This window comes from Haplochromis burtoni, unplaced genomic scaffold (genome assembly GCF_018398535.1).
Source record: "Haplochromis burtoni strain Fernald_Lab_line unplaced genomic scaffold, NCSU_Asbu1 Contig_462, whole genome shotgun sequence".
Lineage (NCBI taxonomy): Eukaryota > Metazoa > Chordata > Actinopteri > Cichliformes > Cichlidae > Haplochromis > Haplochromis burtoni.
The window spans coordinates 226,800-249,667 of record NW_024582823.1 but is presented as its reverse complement, the minus strand read 5'-3'; the positions used below and the strand labels follow the sequence as shown (position 1 = coordinate 249,667).

Below are 22,868 nucleotides of genomic sequence, written 5' to 3'. Positions count from 1 at the left end.
GAGAAGTTTCTCTTTTTAAGACTCACATTGACAGACACCCAAATGCTTCTATGTACATTCAAAATTTTATTGATGGTATAGTGAGTGTAGAAAGCTTTTTCTAAGCAAATTGTTCATTTAACTACACACAGAGAAAGGTCACTGAATCAATGAGCAGAGGGACAAAGAGTTTGTTTCATCACTAGGCTCCAAAGATACCCAGAGTGAGCATCAATACAAATTGAAAAATTTGCCTGATTAAGAGCTTCAGTCAGTGTCTATCCACATGTGGGTGCAATGTGCAGGCGATATGTGTTGTATTTCTCATAGAAATGCACAATATGTCACATTCATGGTTAATAATTTAGAGAGAGGGCCATGTTTCCTCCTAATAAGTTACAGATTCGACAGGAGCTGAAATATTGAGCACAGGACAAACAGAAGCGCTGTACACGTATACATTGGTGATGTAGAAAAATAGAATGTGACATTTGGTGGAGGAATGTGTCCAGAGAGGAGAAAATGTCTGATTTCCCCACGCCCAAACAGTCCTATTTATGAAATGCTCACATACGACGTCCCAAAGTGCCGCAATGTACAATATTGCTGACACAGCAAGAAGGAGAGGATAAACATGAGGGATGGGGGGGTTGGGAAAGAAATGACTGGAAGTGGGAATGGAAGTGAAGGAAGGTGTCGTCATCTGAATTATTTACAGCAAAGACAGTGGAATGATAGGCTTTCATAAAAACTTTCCATCTTAAAAGGTTTGAACCTCGAGCCTCTTTCTAAGAAAAATCCAAAGTGCAGCGACAGTTGGCATCAGAGACTGTAACAGCAATATTTGGTGGCAATAATCAAAACTCCCAAAAATGACAAGAGTGCATAGAACGCAAACAAGTAACACAATCATCTTCCTTTCGGATACTATTACACTTCATATATTACATACATAGAGCTTTTTTTTCTGCCCATGCAGCTAACACAACAGTGAAGCATGGAGATGAGCAATAAAGAGCCAAGATTCAGTTAAAGCAAGTCTGTGACGACAAAGCAGACCGGATTCTGAATACTCGTTTTTTTCTTCATGTCACAAAGAAGACGCCAGAAATGTACAATCCTTCTAAAATATCTAGGGAGAGGACCCCCCCCCCCTTCCCCTCCTCGTCCTGAGGACCTTCACATACAGTATACTTTTAATCAGTCATCAATATTGCCATGCACTACATATACTTACAGCTAATCTCTGTCTTAATATATTACACGTTTAAAAAAAATGTTTTTCCTGCTTTTACATATTTTTGATTGTATATATTTATGTATTTTTTTCTTCATTTTTTTTCTCATTTTTTGAAAAATAAACCTGAAACACTATTCGTGCGACGGGTTGCTCTGAGAGCTCTCGTCGGACCGGTTTGAGGAGCAGTGAGGGAGTAATTGGTAAATTACAAGTTTCGGCTGTGGGTGTCTTACTGCCGTGATGTCGTATAAACAGTCGACGAGGGGTTTTCCAGTACAAATGCTATGAGAACTCCAGGGGCTGACTGAAATGTGCAGGTGTAACAGGGTACCTTTGTCTAACTGGGCTGCTGGGTAATGCTTAGCTCTGTACAATCAAGGGATTTAAGGAGGCTTTGTTTCATATCAGTTTTCTTTGGCCCAAACCCCTGACAAAAAGGTCTCCTTTCCTTACTTTCAAAGACACAAACCAGGCTATGCAGTCATCCTCGCACCCTTCACCTCCTGAACAGGGCGCTGAAGGTGCTGGGGCTGAGGGCAAAGGAGCTGAATGGAACAGAGCGCAACCTGACACTGTGGGGGAAATGTTGTTGTGCAGCTCTTTAGTTCTGCATCTGCTCGAAGAATTTGTAGGTGGGATTCTCGTAGCCGTTCTGCTGCATCTTGGCCAGGTGACGCTCCTCTGGCGTCACAGCTGCATCCACCTTTGGACAAGAGGATGAGGAGTTACTAACACGCGAACCGTGTTTGATCTATGAGCACAAACTGGTGAGCCTTTTACCTCGATCACGCCGTGGTGAATTGAAGTGTACTGTTTCTTCCTCAGCATCACCAAGGTAATGACAATGACTGTTGCTATGACCACCCCACCAACCATCAGCCCGATAATGGCGCCTTTATTGGATCCAGCGTCATTAGCGAAAAACACCTGACATTAAAGAAAATAATAATAGTAAGTCAGTCATAAACCCCTGAAGGAGATGATATTTGATGACTGGGTTTGCTGGGTTTTCCTACCAGTTTTTCATGATAAACTTCATATCCAGCACTCTGCCTCTCTTCAGTGTCCATCCGCACTTCTGGCATCTCCTCCGGCTTCAGGGCAGACACTGAAACCACAGAATCAATCACCCAAATTAATCCCAGAAATCGAGCACATGGATTTCTGCATCTCTCCTAAAACGGAGAGAAACAGAAAATCATTTGCACCCACAGCCATCAGACCTTTTAATTCTCATCCAAATAGCAGATGAGCTATTTAAGACATATGAATTTCCCTCTGGGATTAAAAAAAAAAGAAAAAGATTCTTATCCTTAGTCTTATAGGAAATGAAGCAGTAGAAAGACATTTAGAGGTGAAATAAAACCCCAAACTGTCTTTTAATACACAAACAGCGGGAGGAGGTGATTTCATTTGACACTGTGGATACCTGTAAAGTCCTCAGAGTACGTGGGATTATTTGCCCTCGTATTAATCTATCAAGTAGTTGAACAATTTTTGGTGGATCAAAGGACACTTAAAAGAGTCTCATCGAAACCCAGGAGCCAACCACATCTCAAATGAATCTCGAAACTGGATATGGACCTGCCTTGTAATTTTGAGATGTTTTTATTTGGCATAAGTGTCAACTGCTATTATCCAATTATAATCATTAATCCTTCACCAACAGCAACTGATAGAAAACTTGCGTGTGATTCAAATACAAATCATTTACAGGAAAGGATTACAACAGCTTTGTGCAGATGTTGCAACACTGATATGGACATATGCACACCGCTTATTATTGTAACATTGTAGAGTATTTCAATCACTTTACTGCCCAGTATCTTGTTTGTGTGTGTTTAGTGTTATGAGAACATGTGTGCAGTAAGACTGCAAAACCACAATCAGCACCACAGCATGCGAGTCACGGTCTACTCTGTCTCACCCTCTTTATGGGAAATATGAGTTACTACCATAATGTCAGGAGTACAGGGTACCACCTTTTTTAAAATTTCTCAGATATTCTTCTCACCTCATGATCCCACCATCATTAGGTGTGAGTCTCCTGTCACACTGTGGTGCTCCGATTCTTGGTGATGATGTCGCTGCCGTTATGGAGCTCACTTATGTTTATCTATGAGACACTTCTCTATCAAACACTAAATGTTTTTTTTTCCAAAAGGATCAAAAAGGCTACAACCTAATATTAAAGAAAGCCTGAAAGCTTTAGTGGAATTATAAAGACTCAGGAAACTGTAATAACTTATTGCTGTCTTTCAGCTCTCCAACTAACAGTTTAAAATCACTCATTTAAGGTTAGCTTTTCGCTCCTGATGCTTTTAGACGCCACTCTTCTTCCTCCTCTCATTTCCCTCATCCCCAAACCAATCGTGCCAGAACGCTTCCCCCTCCTTTAGCCTGGTTCTGCCAGAGGTCTCTTCATCATGTGTGTCCTCACAGGGGATTCTCTCTAATATATTAGGCTCTTTTTCATGTAGTATAAAGCACCTTATAATAACTGTTGTTGAACTGGTGCTTATTAAATAACAGGAATTGAATGAAACTGAATATAGCCAGTGTTATATTATGTTCATACTCCCTGAGGTTTCTCTCTTCAGTCTCCATCTCTCATCTGCTTAAGAGGAGCACAAGTTGCACCTGTGCTGCTGTTTCGACTGACTCTTAGCATGAGGTCTGGCAAGTGCAATGTTAGAAACGACCTGAATTTTGAAACCTGTCCTTAATATGCAGTAAATGTATACGAGTGAGGATGTAAGTATGTACTTGTGTTTCCGTTTGGACTTCACATACATACCAGGCCGTGTGGGGAGTCCTCTGTCTGGAATTGGACGAGCATCGACGGGTTCAACTACAGAAATACAGCGTGTAACAAAAATATTCAATATCAAACCACATTTTTAAAAAGTTAATTCAATTTATGTCACAAAATGTAGTGTGTGTTACCATGGTTCTCTGTGTTGGGCTGATTGAAGCTCTCAGGGTGAATGAACCCCAGCCCATCCAGGCCAGGGTCCATAGGAGCCGAGCTGTAGGCCTGATCAGGCATCAGAGCGTCGTTGCCATAACTCACCCTGCCATCCATCTGCAAACACAGAGGAATGTTAATCAGGATACGTGGCGTTTGGGTGGCTTTTTATTTATAACCTGATCAAATTATGATGTCTATGTGGAAAAGATCACTAATAAAACCTCATTTAAACAGGCGCAGTATCACAACATCATTTTCTTTGTTAATCGCTTTAATTACACCACTCCCATCACGTCAGTGGTTACAGTGACTTTGTTTTGTCATGTCAGTCTATGTGATTCCAATATTTATGCCAGAATGTCCACGTTCACAAAGAAGACTTTGCATTTGTGAGTTGGTGCAACTTGACTCACCCGACCATCGCTCTGCAGTGAAGAGACTTGCTGGAACAGCTCCGCCTGAACTCGCTGCATTATAATTGCTACAAAGAAAAGGAACAAAATGAGAATGAAGCAGATGGTTACGTGATGACAAATCCGAGAAAGGAATGTGGCGGTTAGAGGGAAAAACAAATCAAGGCTACACAATAGCCTAAAGTGGTGAAAGTAATCATGGCGGAATGAAACTGCATTATCAGTGTTTTAGTGTCCTGTAATCAGTGGACTTCAAACACATGTTAAAAGCATCGCTTTAATTCACACTACAGGGAGTTAAAGGGTACTGAATAAGTGTGGTTTGGATGGTTGTTGCATAACACAGATTGTATAATCTCAAGTTTTCTATTTAATCAGGACAACATAAGATCTCAGAATCTCTTTTTACATATGCTGCCCAAAGTAGCAGCACATACGTTACAACAGTTAAGTACATGCAATTAGATAATAAACATACATAAAAACAGAGAAAGAACCAAAATTTATAAACTTTGTTGTCAATAAAAAATGAATGCCTCAGTAAAAGTAACTGGATAATGCTGGAAACAAAGGTAATAATACTCAGGCGAAACATTTGCATCCGAGGAATTTAAAAATTGCCTTAAATTCATGAAGTTAGAGCAGTCCCTCAAGTTTTAGTTGACTCTCGCTTATTTCAGGAGGAAATTCCAAATTCCACATGACCCTTTGGGACAGGTAGAGGGAATGAATCTTGGGACCTTAGGGCCTAAAAGACAAGCTTCCCACACTTTTTTTGATGAACGCAATTACACTTGTTTTCTTAATAACGGCCAAAACTGGTCTGATTCGATATGTAGCCATCTGTAGTGGACTACAACGGTGAAACAGGGGAACTGAAAAAACCCGATGAAAGATGCAACATTTATTATCTGACTTTTTCACTCTCTTTTATGAGCTGAGACTCTGTCCGTTGAATATTACTGTCACTGTGGCTGGACTTATGCTTTGCCCTACACTAATGTTCAAAGGCATATTCACATTTCTGCCATTGTCAAATACAGGCTTTTGCAGTTACATATAATCTGTAGGAGTTGGTACACACCTCATGCTGTAACTGGCATATCTACATGAGATCTCCTCTGCTTCACCTTTCTTGGTTAAAACGCAAATCAAAACTAAGCTATCAGTCTTTCGATGAACCATGCTCGCCTTTATTTCTTTTTAATATTACATTCTGTTCCAGCATGGTCCCTTTGACCCACTAAGCACTGGTCTCTGCCTGAACAGCATGCCTTAGGAACGAATTGAGAAAGACTTTCTCCCAGCAGGTAAACTGCCCCTTCAAACAAACCAAACAAACAAACAACATAAAATATAAGTGAAAAACTTTAGTCATCGGCTTTCACAACAATTAAACAAACATGCTATTATATGCCAAGTAAGACGAGTGCTGACAGGTGGAAGGTTTTCCCCATTCTGAAGGCAACAAAACAGCCATTTAATAGGACTGTCAAAATAATCCCTTTATGTCTGCTGAGCACTTGTACCTCTTGCTGAGTGAGCAATTGCGTTTAGCATGTGAATAAAACAACAAGAATACTTTCATAGATTTCGCAACCTATGACCTAATTTTAATATCAACTGCCTAAAACCAGTGAGGCACTGGAAGCTACAAATGACATTTGGATGAATTCTCAGTAATAGATGTTTCGGGGATTTACTGTGATGAGTGTCCTCAACCTTTGACTTTTAAGAATAAGACATGAATAAACACATACCGACTTGGTTTTGGATCTCATTTGCCACACTTGGCACCTTGTAGAGCAGACCCAACGACTGATTCATCCTCTCATCAATGACACGAAGATGAGTCAACACCTGGAGATGAGAAAAAAAACCCACTTTGTGATCGTGTCTATTTTAAAAGCCGTAACTTATTTTTATGATGCTTAAAGACTTTGACTGTTTGATCCAGATACCTGAGGGCGGATCTGAGCAGCCTTCTTGGGATCGACTGTGCGGACGTGCTCATAATGCTTCAGCGTGTGCTGCCTGTCCTTCTGCTCTGCGCGGATGTACTTTTTCAGCAGGCTCAAAACTTGACGGGACTGGTGGTGGCACAGGGTTATGTAATAAGTGGAATTATAACACGTTGGATACGCTTCTTAAACATGTGCGCCTTGCTGATAAACAACCTCAAAAGACTCATTGATCAAAACTGTTTGGCACCAATTTAGAGTATTAAATCAATGTAGCGTTCCTGTTATTAGGATGTTGTTAGGTGTGTGGGGACGTGCACGTACCCGTGGAGGATTGGCCTGCAGGGCGCTTAGGTAATTTTCGAGAGCCCGGCGTCGGCGGCTGTTCAGCAGAGCTTCCACCCGGGCCATGTGGGTTTCCACCAGCTGCTGCCTCTCCCCCGCTGCCTCCTGCTCCAAAGCCTCCACCTTTATCTGGAAGTGCTGCAGATACAGTACTTTTTACACAGTCGGTATATGAACAAATACCCACACTGCATTACGGTAGAAACATGTGTTTGGAAAGAAGAGGTCTGTCTTATTTCCACCATTAAATACAATGATACACTTTCAACCTCAGGCCTGACAGATATATTGGCTAACAAGTATCACAGGCTGATATTGGCCATCATCATTTATTTATCTGAAATGTATTCTACAGGGTTAAAAATACTGACGACCTCCAATGCTACTCCTCAGCCTTCTTGAGTTATCACATTTACAAGATTTTCAGAAGACTTGACATGTGGACCTTGAGGTCAAGTATTTTAGTAGATGCACATATGGTATCAATTTTCAAATTTTACGTTGCCTCATTCTTGAATTGTCTTGTTCATAAACTTGGATGTCCATGCTGCTCGCCCAGCCACCCATCGGGATGACGACAGCACCCCATCGTCCTTTTACTGCTCAAGTGTAAGTTTAACCTCTCGCTGACCCTTTTCAGAATATCAGCTGACACATCGTCAATTACAATTATTAAATCTTATTTTTAGCTCCCTGTCGCAAACTCCATGGACATTTAAATCCATTCAATTCATTGGGGTTAATTAAGATATAATAACTCACTTAACTGGCTTTAAATGTAATCTCCCTTATAAATGCACCCGTAACCAAGAAACTCTAAATTCTATTTCTCTTAAACTTTTGCCAAATTTGTCCAGGATAATATAAATCTCAGTTATGTAATGTATATGTATGTAATGTAACTCTTTTTGGCAATTAGACATTTACAGCAGACACTGTGGCCTGATTCCTACCTGGATGACTGCTTTCTTGTCTGCACGAGGCAGATTCTTGGCCTGCCTCTCAGCCTCCTCCCACTCCTTCATAACCTGAAGTGTCAGATTGAAAGAAAAAGCAAGACGCTTAAGCTTCTGTCATGGTCTACATCAGCGGTCCCCAACCCCCCGGGCCTCGGACCGGTCCGTGAGTCGTTTGGTACCGGGCCGCGAGAGTTGAGGCTCAGGTGTGAAATGTATGGTTTTCAGGGTTTTAATCGGTTTTCAGCATTATTTTGTTATCGTTTTTATCGTTAACTCGGTTTTCCTGGGTCTTTTTACGCGTGTCATCTTTTTTTTTTTTTTTTCTGTACCGGTACTAGTTTTATTTTGTTGTATTTATCCGCGACACCTTAAAGGCCGGTCCGTGAAAATATTGTCGGGCATAAACCAGTCCGTGGCGCGAAAAAGGTTGGAGACCGCTGGTCTACATCACATTGAGAGGAATGCTTACGATAAGAAAACACACAAACACACACCTGGGACATCTTTTCACGGTGTTTGGCTTCCAGGCTTTCTTTGGCCTTCTGGAAGTCTGTGTGTTCGCTGTCGTCACCGGGTGATTCCAGGTAGCGATCCACAGCGTCTGGAGGACTGGGGGCCATTGTTGGTACTGGATGAGAGTACGGGGAGATGGGAATTAAACACAGAGCAGTTGAAAGCAAACTGAGGCGCAGAACAGAGATAGACAGATGTTTAAATGCAGGAAAAACACTGAAATCGGTCAGCTGGAAACCCACAATGCATTCAGTTATAAACAATTCCACTTGTTTGATGAAAGGGTGGGTTAGGGACTTGAGAGATTAGGTACACACAGAAAATTAATGGAAATTCTATGTAAATATTTACATAAGAGATAAGCAGGATTTCAGGGGACAGAAAGTGAAGTGTTTCCCACAGTTTTGTGTGTCTGTTGAATGTGGGACCATGGAGATAAGGACTGCTGAGTCAGGATGAGGGCCGACTGTATCGCTGATGATTTCGCCGTGAGGAAACGGAAACCAGCTTAAAACTTAAAAGAGTGCATTCCTTTTTCCACACACACCACCAACACACATCTGGTTAAGACACACCGATGAAATCTTCACTACTACAGAGCTGCAGGCACAATTTTTTTCTTTCTTTTACAAACACACACTGCAGTGTGAAGCATGCAGACACACACGGGTATAGAAACACATGCAGACACAAGGTGGCATTCACCGTTGGGTCTTCACACTGTTATGACGGCGGTGCGGGTTAGAAATGATTCAATGAGTGATTAAATGGTTTGGAGGTGAACGACTGTGTCATGGCCACTCTGCACCATGGAAACTCTCCCGTTGGCCAGTAGGATTTAAAAAACTAAACTAAACTAAACAAAAAAAACAAAAACAAAACACTGCTGGCACTGAGTCACGCACTAATAAAACTGCAGTTTATCTTCATTTAATCCCTCGTTTATCATTCTAATTAAGCAGAATTAACCCTGTTTTAGTGATTTGCTTAAACCCACAGTGTCCAGAGGTTTCAGGGAGTAATCAGCCTATTTAAATAATGAAATTTATTTTTTTCATATTTCATATGTGGGTTTGACTTATAAGAGAGTTCTCATAAAGAGGTATCTGAATTGCAAAGAAGCAGTGAAATCACAGATCTGTGAAGCCTGCTAACACGTTAACAATATTACTTATATAATGTTAAAGTCACTTTTCAATGCAAATTAGTTTGATTTGTAGGATTTCACACATTAAAACGAACTAGGAAAATAGGATTTCCAAAAAAAAAAAAAAAAAAAAAAAAAATCTACATGCCACGTTATCTGTTGTTAACGCCAGCAAGGATGTATTTCAACATCGAGCTACCACAGGGTGAGTACACTATTGTGCAAGCTACACCTGTTAAGAACACAAAAGAATGTTATTGAAAATTATGTAAACATTTGAGCTGCACTCTTAGCCAAAAACCCCACATGTGTTTGTTTAACGCTGTGTTTGAACCTCATGTGCTACAGTGAAATCTATAACAAAGGCAGCAGCTAAACCCTCTCGAGGCAGGCGTTGCCGATTTGCAACTAACAATCTGATTACCCCACATACATATTTTATGAGTTTTTTTTACTCAGAAGTACCACTGCAGGACTTGGTTGTGCATTAGCAACAAAAGGTTTAATTTGAGCCTGAGAGGGTTAATGTTAGAGTTAGGGGGGGGGGGTTCTCTTTTTACCTAAAAAACAAAATGAGCAATATTCCCCAGAGTGTCAGCAGTTATTTAGTACACTGTATGTGTGCCACATTTTCACTTTTGACTTTTGAAAGATTTTTCTCCTCAGGTAGAACTAACAATGATTTGGTCCTTTTGAACTAGGTTTGCTCACAGCCTTGTAATGTTGTGGCCCTCTTTTTTCTTCTTCTTGTGTCTACTTTTGCTTTCCAATTCAAAAATACAGTTTCTATCTTGATGGAAAAAATGATGAAATGAATGAAACTACAGCCAGTTGTCAGTGCTCTGAAAGGTTAACAGGCCTCAGACGGTAAGGTCAGTGAGAGACAGAAAGAACGAGCGAGCCAGAGAAACAGTCTGCAGCAGCCTGAGGACAGGAATCAGGCTCCTGATGTGGACACTTCAGGTTGTAGCTTCAGTCCCGGGACTTACACGAGCTGCTGCAGACAGCGAGGCAGTACTCCTCCGACTCAAAGTTATTCCTGTTGCCCCCACAGCCCCCAAACAAGAAGGGGGCGCAGCAGCCCGTCTCAGGCATGAAGTACCAACGCTCCAGCATGGCGTGACATGGGCCTGACTCAGCACTAGCCCAACAAACCGCTGAGACATGTACACATAGGCAAATTAAACATGAATGCAAAAGGTGAGGTTTGGAATTTTATGGGAGACAGAAGTAACTCAACATAGCGACACATGATGGAAATCAAACCATGAACAAAAAACAAACAAACAAAAAAACTTAAGGAGAGTGAGAAGAGGGCAGAACTGCTTCATTTCTCACCTCTAACGACCTCTTCAACTGACTCAGTGGTGGTGGTTGTCGTTGTTGTCATGGCGATGTTAGCGTTGGGCTCATCGCCATCTCGGTCATCCGTCATATCGACTTCCTCGTCATCTTCTTCTCCATCCCCGTTGTCATCCCTTTCAAACGTTTCCACCTCTTCGTCCACATCCTCGTCATCCTCCCTGGCGGCCAGCTGTATGTCCGTTGGGCGGGTCATGCTGCGGTCAGAACGGGTGGTTCAGCCTTTGTATCAACAGGCGTGCACAGAAACGAGTCAAAGTCCACCTGTGATCGTACCTGTTATCAGAGTATTCGCTCTCAGCTCCGCCCCACCACACATCGGATTCCTCCCCCTGAAGCTGTGCGCTGTCTGACTCCCGTTCAGCCCAGGCCGGGCAGCACACAAACTCCACCCCTCGAAAACGGTCTATACCACATGGCAGCAGCATCCCGTAGTCATGGAGATTCATGGAGCGGTCTCCGCAGTACTAATTTTAACAGCACACAGCATCCAAAATCAAACACCATAATGTTCAATCGGTTTAATCCTTATGAGAGCTAATTGTGGCAAACCCAGAAACCTGAACTATGGCTTACTGAATATAAACAGCACAGAAAAGGACAAGAATAACTCAGAAGAAAGTGCCAGGGAAGGCTGACAGCACTGAGTCATACAGTGGCGCTACCACAGAAACAGAAGGACAATGAGGGAAGCAAACAGACACAAAAAGCCACCCTCCTCACCTCTTTGGCTACAGTGTGCCAGTACAGGTGGCTCTCGCATTGATCCATATGCTCCTGGTGCAGAAACTTACACTTGTCGGGAACGAGCAGGGCGTCACTCACAAACTCTCCTACTGCAACAGAAATACACCTTTTTGCATGTATTGTACACTTTTAAAGATGCAACCATGCATAAACACACTCAGTAACAAAGGGACTAAAAAAAGCTCACCCAGACAGCGGTGTGGCACCACAATATGTGCATGACTGCGGCATTGCCTGCGGTCCTTCCTGCACCAGTTGGAGATACTGACAGGCTGGTTGGCCTCCACAACATTTGTAATCTGCAGCTCTGGGTACACCTGTGCAAACATGGGAGATTTGAATGTTATTGCTGCAATACTTCATACCTCTCTCTCTCTGCAGTGCTGTTTTACTCGGTTGAAATACCTCCTGGCAGTACTGCAGGATGCCCTCCTTGGTGCCAATGCAGCTCTTGGTACCAGAAGGGTCGGACTCCCATTTGCCGCTCTGCACATTGATGTGCATGTTGAGCTTCCCGCAGAACATGGCCACCTGGGGCTCGGTCAGCAAACCCACCGAGTCATCATCTGGCACCTGGACAGAGAAAAAGTATAAAACAGAACAATAACGAAAACTACCAAACTCCCTAAAGTATAGCTTATCCATAAATATCTCATCATGCAGCTTATACAGTGGGGCAAAAAAGTATTTAGTCAGCCACCGATTGTGCAAGTTCCCCCACCTAAAATGATGACAGAGGTCAGTAATTTGCACCAGAGGTACACTTCAACTGTGAGAGACAGAATGTGAAAAAAAAATCCATGAATCCACATGGTAGGATTTGTAAAGAATTTATTCGTAAATCAGGGTGGAAAATAAGTATTTGGTCACCTCAAACAAGGAAAATCTCTGGCTCTCACAGACCTGTAACGTCTTCTGTAAGAAGCTTTTCTGTCCCCCACTCGTTACCTGTATGAATGGCACCTGTTTGAACTCATCATCTGTATAAAAGACACCTGTCCACAGCCTCAAACAGTCAGACTCCAAACTCCGCCATGGCCAAGACCAAAGAGCTTTCGAAGGACACCAGGAAAAGTATTGTAGACCTGCACCAGACTGGGAAGAGTGAATCTACAATAGGCAAGCAGCTTGGTGTGAAAAAATCAACTGTGGGAGCAATCATCAGAAAATGGAAGACATACAAGACCACTGATAATCTCCCTCGATCTGGGGCTCCACGCAAGATCTCATCCCGTGGGGTCAAAATGATCATGAGAACGGTGAGCAAAGATCCCAGAACCACACGGGGGGACCTGGTGAATGACCTGCAGAGAGCTGGGACCAAAGTAACAAAGGTCACCATCAGTAACACACTACAACGGCAGGGAATCAAATCCCGCAGTGCCAGACGTGTTCCGCTGCTGAAGCCAGTGCATGTCCAGGCCCGTCTGAAGTTTGCCAGAGAGCACATGGATGATACAGCAGAGGATTGGGAGAATGTCATGTGGTCAGATGAAACCAAAGTAGAACTTTTTGGTATAAACTCAACTCGTCGTGTTTGGAGGAAGAAGAATACTGAGTTGCATCCCAAGAACACCATACCTACTGTGAAGCATGGGGGTGGAAACATCATGCTATGGGGCTGTTTTTCTGCCAAGGGGACAGGACGACTGATCCGTGTTAAGGACAGAATGAATGGGGCCATGTATCGTGAGATTTTGAGCCAAAACCTCCTTCCATCAGTGAGAACTTTGAAGATGAAACGAGGCTGGGTCTTCCAACATGACAATGATCCAAAACACACCGCCCGGGCAACAAAGGAGTGGCTCCGTAAGAAGCATTTGAAAGTCCTGGAGTGGCCTAGCCAGTCTCCAGACCTCAACCCCATAGAAAATCTGTGGCAGGAGTTGAAAGTCCGTGTTGCTCGGCGACAGCCCCAAAACATCACTGCTCTCGAGAAGATCTGCATGGAGGAATGGGCCAAAATACCAGCTACTGTGTGTGCAAACCTGGTAAAGACCTATAGTAAACGTTTGACCTCTGTTATTGCCAACAAAGGTTATGTTACAAAGTATTGAGTTGTATTTTTGTTATTGACCAAATACTTATTTTCCACCCTGATTTACGAATAAATTCTTTACAAATCCTACCATGTGGATTCATGGATTTTTTTTTTTCACATTCTGTCTCTCACAGTTGAAGTGTACCTCTGGTGCAGATTACTGACCTCTGTCATCATTTTAGGTGGGGGAACTTGCACAATCGGTGGCTGACTAAATACTTTTTTGCCCCACTGTATGTACCAAGTTCCTCTGAAGTCATTCTACTGCATACTTCAAATATAAAGTAGTGAGATTAGTAAGTCATAAAGATGAATGCTTTTAAATTCCTCAACAATACTACTGCCATAGAACAGCACATTTTTTGTTTTCTTAATCTGTCTGTCAAGTCTGGCTTTACTCCATTAGTTAAAGTACAATGGGAGTGTTCAGAAGGGAAAATAAAAGTAATCTACAAGGTATTAAATTCTAGCTACGAAAAAAAACCCATAAGGTATAAATAATGTCTTTCCATAGAACCGGGTTTGGCAGTCGATTTCATAGGATACTGCTATCAGCATATTTTCCATCCTTTTTGTTTGGGACACAATTGGTGGAAGTCTCGATGTGTTTTCGCCTTTGTGAGGCCTTGATTTTCTGGCAGATAACACAAAAAAGCTGATGGTGCACACTGACAAAACGCTAGCCTCTGAGCCAACTGTTGTCAATTATTAAATGACTAATTCTGACATTATGATGCGTTTGCCTGTGAATAACAGCACATAATTAGACTCCTGTGAATATGCATGTCATAACCCATTGTTTCTAGTAGCTGTTCTGCCTGGTCTGCATTATGTTACCCAATTACTCACTTATTTATATTTCTAATTACATCTTCTTGGGGCATATCAACTGAGGATGTGTGTGGTTTAATATCTGCTGAAGGGCACATCATTCCACTCATAGCTATTCACCCCATATACTAGGTGGGTGTCTCGCTCCAAATATCTGTAGCATCAATACTAACGCTGGTACTAGTATTGGATCGATACTAGCGCAATAGGATCGATACTTTGTTTCTACCCTCCGAGTTCAGTATACAGCCCACTGAATTGTGTTAAAAAATATTTTCTTTTGGAAATGTAAGAATAAAGCTCAAATATTAATTTTAAAAAATGTCTGAAACTTTTTGTGTTGACTGTCACATTTACTTTATTCCATCTTATAGCACGTTTAAACAACAGAAGTTCACCCAAAGCACTTCAGAGAGGGGCAGGTGTGCATTCCAGGTCTCACCCCAAAAAAGCCAAAAAAGCAGTCTCAAACTACATGAAAAGCTGAAAGCTGTGAAAATCATGATTTAGTGGTCATCAAAATGTGTTCAAAAACCTTCTTGTGTCCTCTGTAGTTAAACCTAGTTTTTACCAACTAGGTCTAATCTCTAAAGCCAAGCCATACTTACCACATGAGGATCTTGAAAAACATATTCATGCCTTTGTCACATCTAGATTAGACTACTGCAACTCCCTATACACTGATCTCCAATCTGCCCTTCTACATAGACTGCAACTTTCTCAAAATGCTGCAGCACGCCTCTTAAATGGAACTGGTAGGTTTGAGTCTATTACCCCAATTCTCTTTGACCTACAATGGCTTCCCATTAAATATCGCATTGATTTTAAAATCTTATTGCTTACTTTTAAAATCATAAAAAATATTGCACCTAGCTACCTTACTGATCTTCTCAGCCTCTATATTCCCAGGAGAGCACTGAGATCAACAGGCTTATTGCTCTTGGTGCAACCTAGGTCACAGCTAAAGACCAGAGGAGACCGTGCTTTCGCTCCAGTTGCACCTAACATCTGGAACAATCTCCCACAAGCTATTTGCGTGTCTGATTCGATCCAGACTTTTAAATCTCAATTGAAAATGTATCTATTTGGTTTAGCCTTCCTGGCTATCTAGAGTACGCTTCTTGTAAGTATACTCTCATGGAACCCCTTTTCTTCTGTTTTGTTGAACAATGTTTTGTATTGATTTTACCTTTGAAGTTTTATTTTGATATCTGCTTACCTTGTATGCTTGATTAATCAATGCTTTCTACCTGCTAGCTTATTTGCATTTGTATTTTGCTACTACCGGTACTTTTACTGGATTTTGTGAAGCACTTTGGTGTACCTCTGATTTTAAATTTGCTATACACATAAAACTGTATTGCATTGTACAATTTGCAGATTGATGATGCTTTAGATCATAAAGCAACCTCTTCTCGGTGAGAAGCCGGGGCTTGGGAGAGCCCGATTGTCCTGCGGAGACGTTTCCCATAAAGCTGGCCAACATGATAGACAATGGGCAGGGCTGTGAGTACTCAGACTGTGTTTACTGAACGCAACATGGATAAGATCTTGGAGAAGCTCATGGCTCTGCAATATGGATAAGATCTTGAGGTGACACTGCAACGGGAATTGAGAGACCTGGTGGCCAGTGATGGACATTAGACCAACTGCAAAATTGGATGCAGTTTGTTTGCACTGACCAAAACAACTACCATCTCACCTCATTCTGCCCCCTGGCACCAGCTGGATGCTCAAGGCAAAAGCTGATAGGAATAACAAAATTCTCCCTTAGATAACAAAACTGTTTTTGTGACTTTCTCCCACCTCCTTCAAGGCCACCCGTGTTGACCAAAGATTGTGGACTTTTGCCTAATCGAGTAAAGGGAGACTTTCTCTCGGCTGAACACGGAGAAAACACACACACACGCATATGGGCTCAAATTGTGGTCATAAATATTTTGTACTTTTAAATCAGGATTTGTATATGTAAAAAGAATTTGTGCGTGCGTAAAAAAGATTTGTTTCAAGTTACAAGTACGAATTTTGACCCTATTTTTCTTCCTTTCATCTGGTTGGTCAATGTCATGTCAATCACAAATGTAACTATCCAATCAGAGAATAGATGGGTTTGTCTGTCAGAGGGGCACTTTTTTAAACTGCAGGTCCTTGAAGGGTAATACAGTTGGAAGCTAGAGGATCTCTATGTAAATATCCGATAGAAACTAGGTCCCCTAACTTTCAGTAGCTGTTGAAAGGATAAAGTTGTGGTATATTAGTGGTTAGAAATACCATTATTACTTTAGGATGAGTTTAACACAAAGTCAGGGCTGACCCGGCTGCTGAGCTCTGTGGGTTTTTGCAGCAGCTCTACCTGTACTAGATGCACCTGCTCCTTGTCGTTTCTATCTCTGACTCTGACGCTGTTGAAAAGGCTCTGGAGGTCCCTGTATTAAGCACGTAAACCTGTGACACAAAACTCGGACCACCACAGACTGTTTTCCTTCGTGGTGATGAAGGAAAACGCTGTGCTGCACTGCTGGCATGTAAAAGGGCATTTATTCCCTTCAAGGACCTGAAGCTCCATAAAGCACCCCTCCAATAGCCAAACCCATCTGTTCTCTGATTGGATAGTTAAATTTGTGATTGACATGACATTGGACAAACAGAAGAAAAATAGGGTCAAAATTCATACTTGTAACTTGCAACTTGAATGCAGTTTCACACATATTTTTTTGGCTAAGCCCACACACAAATCTTTTTTTACGCACACACAAATTCTTTTTACACATACAAATCCTGATTTACAAGTACAAAATATTTATAACCACAATTTGAGCCCATACACGCACACGTATGCATGTACACTGACACAGACCTACCCCCCCCCGCTCCCCCCCCTCCCCTCCCTTCTCAAACTGATTTCCTGTTGGAACTCAGTCTGGGGGGAGTTCTCCTCCTTCTGGGTCGCTGCTTGTGTGGTCGACCGGCCAGTCAGCTGAGCAGTTTTGCGTTCTTAAACGTCATGCTGCTCTGTTGTATCTTAATTGCCCCTTGGGGATAGATAAAGTCTCTCTGACTCTGATAAATCATGACACACTGCCTTCCCTGGTTAAAAGTATAGGCAACACTGGCCCTTGATTTACTTGGTATCACACTGATATCAAATTTGCGTTATCACAGCACTACCATATACTCCATTACTTATTTATGTCTTTCAAAGTGACGCTGCCTGTTTTCATATTTAAGCCTCAACCAGTTTTTCATAAAGCCGCATGTTACTAGTAAACCAATCCAAGATTACCCTAAAATAACTTAATGTATTTTGGTGCTGCAGGGCTTGTATATCATTTTCACACTACGACAAAAAAAGAAAAAGAAAAAAACAATAAAACAAAAATAGAGAAAGCGAAATCACTACAGCATAATAGGCTTGTGTGTGCTGGGGTAAACTAAAGTGGCAAGAGAGTAAAACAATCCTCGGTATGCTTACCGTGACAAACCTCGTGGAAAATTATCATCTCTATATCGCCGGAGGCTTGGTGCGTAAAAGGCAGCACAATGCTGATTTCAACGTTACAAAACAAATGCAGCTCAAATGTCACGACAGACACGGGTATGGTGTCGATAGTGTGTACCGCATAATTTTGGTGTGGAGACATTTTCACTGCACCACACACAGGGGCTGGTGAGCCTGCAGCGTGAAAAACAACCCCTTCGCCGTGAATGTAACGTGACAATGAGGAAAAATGCACTAATTGATTTACAGGTGCCCATTCATCCTTTTTTCCAGCTGTCCTGGGCAACATATTCCTCTGTGGTCCATCAGAGGAACACCAAGCTGCAGGCGCCATCTTGCTTGTGTGAAACTAATAAGGCTGCATCCTTTTTCCATTCTCCTCAGCAGTTTCACCGCCCCGCAGCTCCGCTGGACCAGGCGGCCCAGCGCGATATTATCTACGCTATATAAAAATAAATAAATAAATAAAAGGCTGGTGTCACCGGACACAGCTGGGTTATTTACACACATGATAAACCCTTCTTGTTTTTCTAGAATGGTACTGGGTTTAAATCCGTCCAGGTATTTAACAGTGGACTTGACATTTACAGCTGTGTTGTCATTTTCTAGAAAAAAGCTAGCCACCGTTAGCTCCCCACACCCTTCTCGGTGCTATAACCCGGCGAAAGGCGTAGCGGTTAAACTGTTAATACTTCTCTTAACGTAAAAATCAAACATTAATGAGTAGTAGAAGAATGAAAAAAAAAACACTCCGTGATTAATAACATCCGACATGACAGGGCCAAGATACCAACCACTGACATCTAACGGTAGGCCGCGGTAGCATTGCTGACATTCCTGGTTTGGTGGTTTATTTTGCGCAGCGACTCTGTGTGTGTACACTGCAGGTCTGCGATTAAGGTGGATTCACAGGGCATATTTTCACCTCTGTTAAAAACAGAGGACATCCATTTATAGGATTAAAGGCTGCGTGGGCCGCTCACAAGCCCTTACATCGCGTTATCTTTGGCAACAGCACCTTCTAATAGCTCTTATGTCATCCATTAGCCACGCTGTGTTGTTATGACTCCATCTAATCTGCATATGTTATTTTTTAATAGTCGTTATGAAGATTAAACACGGTGTGTGTATGGAGAGGGGGTGTCGGGGTTAGTGTTTGACAGCTACGGTGGCATAAGAGTCTGGCCCAGGTAACGGTTAGCCGCCACAGGCTGCGGTTTCTCCGCTAAACTCACCTCGGATGAAAGCGTCAAGGTCGCCGCGAGTAACAGCAGAAACGCCGCGTGCTCCCCCATACCGTCCTCCCGGTGTCCAGCAGCGCCGTTATGTTCACGATTTGTCCGTTTGCACAAAGAGAAATGTCGGAATATGCGTCGACGCAGTGGTGGATGCTATTGTCCTGATCCTGCTGATCCAGCTCCCGGTGACGGCGCGAGGCTGGAGGATGTGTTTGGATTGGTGGGAGCGGGCGGAGGGAGCGCGTGTGTGTGTGCGCGCGCGCGCTTACATGTCATTGAGAACATTTACAGTAACAACTACAACATCACCCATTTCAAATAAGATTGTGTTGCATACATTTATGCTGCAAGTCTCTAATGTCCAAACCCACGAGTGTTTTAATATTCTTTGTCCTCAGTAGGTGGCGAGACTTTCGCCGCGTTAGTTATTGATTTCCTTTTATAGGCGTAGTGTGACGGTATTCCGGAGAGGACTTTCATTTCCCAATAACACGACGTCTAAGTGGAGTGGTTTGGCTCGAGGCGCACAGAAGTTACAGAGCTCTCGAAAATGTAGCATCAGAAAGTGTTGTCAGAAGGAGCAGATCAGGACAGCAGACTAACACAGATTATCAATCGCAATCTCGGAAATACAGATTACCTCTAGCAGCAGTCCACCCGTGGAGGAATTATGCGTTTTTTCCTGCTCTCCGCGTTTTTTGTGGTGTCCGCAGGTAAGTCTTCATGCCAATCAAAACATTTAAATGCAAAGAGATTTATGTCGTTCTCTTCTCATAAAAAGGGTACACATCAGAAATGCCAGTGTTGATTCTTCAATGTTAGCAAATCAGCACGACTTAGTGTTAAATTTATAACGCTAAGACCGGTGTAGAAATATTATTGGCACTGCTCAGTGTTAATCAATTAAGTAGGTCAGTCAATCTTCAACTTCAAAAGTGTTGATTTAACACAAAATATCTTCACGATGTTTCTTGAGTGTTAATTCTGCATTATATTTGCTGTAAATGCTTAAAAGACCTTCATCTGTTAATCGGTTGTCCGTTCCCAGGTCACACTTTCATGTCAGCTTTTAACACAAAAGTAAACTCTTGAACTTAAGAAGTTAAGACTTAATGCTAGTCGTGAGTTTTATGCTTCCCTCCCTGTTTCAGCTCATAGCTGGGTTCCCTTGACCCCTCTTGGAGGTATTCAGCAACACACTCCCAGTTTGCTTGTTTATTCTGAGTCTTGTTGCATCAACGGTCCATTAAGACATCTTTGGTCAAGATGTTATGAGACTTATTCTTGGGTGGAGCAATTCTATCACACTTACAATGATACTGAAAATTTTTAAATCTTAAATCTTGGATACCATATGGAGGTTATCTTAGCAGAAAAAAATCTTACTTGTTTACTGTACATGAAAAGCTATTAATATGCTAGAGAGATTGTGTTTGTGTATAGATGGAACTCAGATGGAGCTGGGACAGGGGTTTTAGTGCTCCACATGTTTGCTTTATGTGCAAAGATCCCCAGTTTGATTGCAGGAGCTCACTCTTGGCAGCCTGGATCAGAAAATCCAGTGAAGAATTTGTGCCAAATTAAACACAGATCCGTCCACCTGGGGAGTAGCCAAAAGTACTAATGTGTGAACTAGATGAAGTTAAGACCACATTCAATGAGTAACCAAATCATAAATAGTTTAAACAATTCAATTACATGTTCTGCTACAGCAATTAAAAATACCACAGTGTAAGAGCTGTTTGAAAAGATGTTCTTTTATAATCAAAACTGGATTAAAAAAGCTCACACATATTTTTTTGTACACACATTATCACCTTATGAAAACTACATCATACAATTTCTAATAGTCTTATTAGGACAGTTACATAATCATGTTAATTTTCGCACAGCTCTTACCTAAAAATCAGAAAGGTGAATCACTTGCGTGGGTAGAAATGCAAAGCAATAAAATCTGTAGTGCGTGACATCCTAAAAGACGTATCAAGTCAGTTCAACCTTGACTCATTCACCCAGATTCCCAGACGTGGATTAAAACTAACCCTGAACTAAAAGACTAAAACATTTCTAGTTCATGCCTTAATCTGTGAAACTTAAGTTTTAAGACTTATGAAAGCTTTAGCTCTTCCTTTATCAAAGACATTGCAATCATTTTTTGTTTTTTTTAAATCATACTTTTAGCTATGAGCTAAAGTGGGAGTAACTACTGGGCTGCTGTGGTAAAGTCTATTAGATTACTTAAGGTTCACATCTTTTAACACTCATAAAAGTTACAGTTTGTTTTCCTTTTTAGCAGTGAATGTTCATAGAAAGTTTTTTCACTAATGTCACGTGATGGGAAATGTGTTCTTCTTCAACCGTAAACCACTGTTAAAACAGCCTAGGGTGTTAAAACAACAAGGTCAAGTTCAGGTCTAACCTGTATAGGAAGGCAATCATTTGTTTTTAGTTCTTTCATTTTAGTATTTGTTTTAATTCAGTTTGTACGTAAGATTAAACAATCAATACTAAAAATCAAATTATGTGCTAAATGTGGTACAGTTACATGTAGTTATATATATATAAAACTCATACATTTTTAGTATTTAGTAATGACTAAACCTAATGCGAATCCTCAGAGATGCAATTTGAATGCACATATATACATTCTCCCCAAAAAATCTGAAATCTTTCTCATCAGAATCGAGAAATACTTTGATTAAAAGAATTTGATTATTTATAGATACAGAAACAAACACGCCTACTTTGTAAAATCCAGTAAAAAGTCACAGAAGACCTTTGCCTTGACTGTTTTAATTATTTTAGTTTATTGGAGATGACCTGAACTGTCAGGTCAGAGCTGTCTGTTTACATCGTCTGGTTATCATCAGCTCTTTCAGCTCTTTTCTTTATTCAATCTGAAGAAATGCAAACAAATTGAGGCTCAAATCTCTAACAAGGAGTGGTTGTGCAATCATGTATAGTTTCATGCCTAGAACATGTTGCTAAATTCCATGTAGCAATTGGCACAATAGAAGGGATTATAATTTGAATATAGAAATATTTAGGCAGTTATCACTTGAAGTGCAAAAGAACAACAGATGGAAAACATGAAACACACAAACAACTGTGCAGATGTACTGGAGATTTATCAGAAAGTGAAACAAGAGCAACAAAAGCAAACATGAGTGATTGTGTGGATGATAAATAAAAATGTGGCGTTCCCGGGTGGATTGTTTTAAATGTACAGTTGTTAAATATGATGATTGTTAATATTTCACGGGGAGGAATGTACTAAGCTAAACATTACACAAGAACTACATGAAAACAACTAGTTTTAACTAGTAGTTAGTTATTTAGTTCGTTATACTCACTATAGCCTATATAAATATAACACTTTATTAAGCTATAGGCACTTGACTTTCTGCTCTTTCTGTACTATTGATGAACCCAAATCACTGAATTGTGTTTTTATGATTATGCCAGGTCTTTTAGAAGATACAGCAAATCCTACATATCCTCACGAGAAATCCTTTCATCTGAAATTGACTCTAACAGCAGAGCTGTAAAGCCCACAAGTTGTTCCTCAGTTTCTCTGTGATTATTGAACTTTTGTGAAGCAGCAAGTTCTGTGTTTTCCTAT

General features: G+C 41.4%; 2 protein-coding genes across 6 annotated transcripts in view; one reads left to right on the top strand and one right to left on the bottom strand.

Annotated features, from left to right (window-relative positions):
- Positions 1 to 46: 46 nt before the first annotated feature.
- On the bottom strand, positions 47 to 19,455 carry LOC102290887 (amyloid-beta A4 protein). Of its 3 annotated transcripts, none has more exons than XM_042213648.1 (18): positions 19,244 to 19,455; positions 12,043 to 12,210; positions 11,825 to 11,954; positions 11,614 to 11,723; positions 11,167 to 11,357; positions 10,867 to 11,087; positions 10,518 to 10,685; positions 8,363 to 8,496; positions 7,863 to 7,937; positions 6,889 to 7,047; positions 6,565 to 6,693; positions 6,364 to 6,463; positions 4,604 to 4,671; positions 4,166 to 4,304; positions 4,017 to 4,070; positions 2,236 to 2,327; positions 2,000 to 2,146; positions 47 to 1,922 (listed from the first exon to the last, which is right to left on the bottom strand). In XM_042213648.1, the coding sequence occupies exons 1-18, from the start codon at positions 19,301 to 19,303 to the stop codon at positions 1,821 to 1,823; spliced, it is 2,247 nt and encodes a 748-aa protein (XP_042069582.1). In that variant the 5' UTR covers positions 19,304 to 19,455; the 3' UTR covers positions 47 to 1,820. The 3 variants fall into 3 exon arrangements, with proteins under 3 accessions (XP_042069582.1, XP_005945948.1, XP_005945949.1); XM_005945886.3 differs by having other exon boundaries at positions 11,614 to 11,726; positions 19,244 to 19,454; XM_005945887.3 differs by lacking the exon at positions 10,518 to 10,685 and having other exon boundaries at positions 11,614 to 11,726; positions 19,244 to 19,453.
- A 249-nt stretch (positions 19,456 to 19,704) lies between these two features.
- The window catches only part of LOC102288746, a 6,990-nt gene continuing 3,826 nt past the window's right edge, over positions 19,705 to 22,868 (top strand). For all 3 annotated transcript variants that reach the window (XM_005945878.3, XM_005945877.3, XM_005945879.3), the window contains exon 1: positions 19,705 to 19,959. In XM_005945878.3, coding sequence (XP_005945940.1) covers positions 19,917 to 19,959 — 43 coding nt within the window. In that variant the 5' untranslated portion in view covers positions 19,705 to 19,916. The remainder of the gene's footprint in view (positions 19,960 to 22,868) is intronic.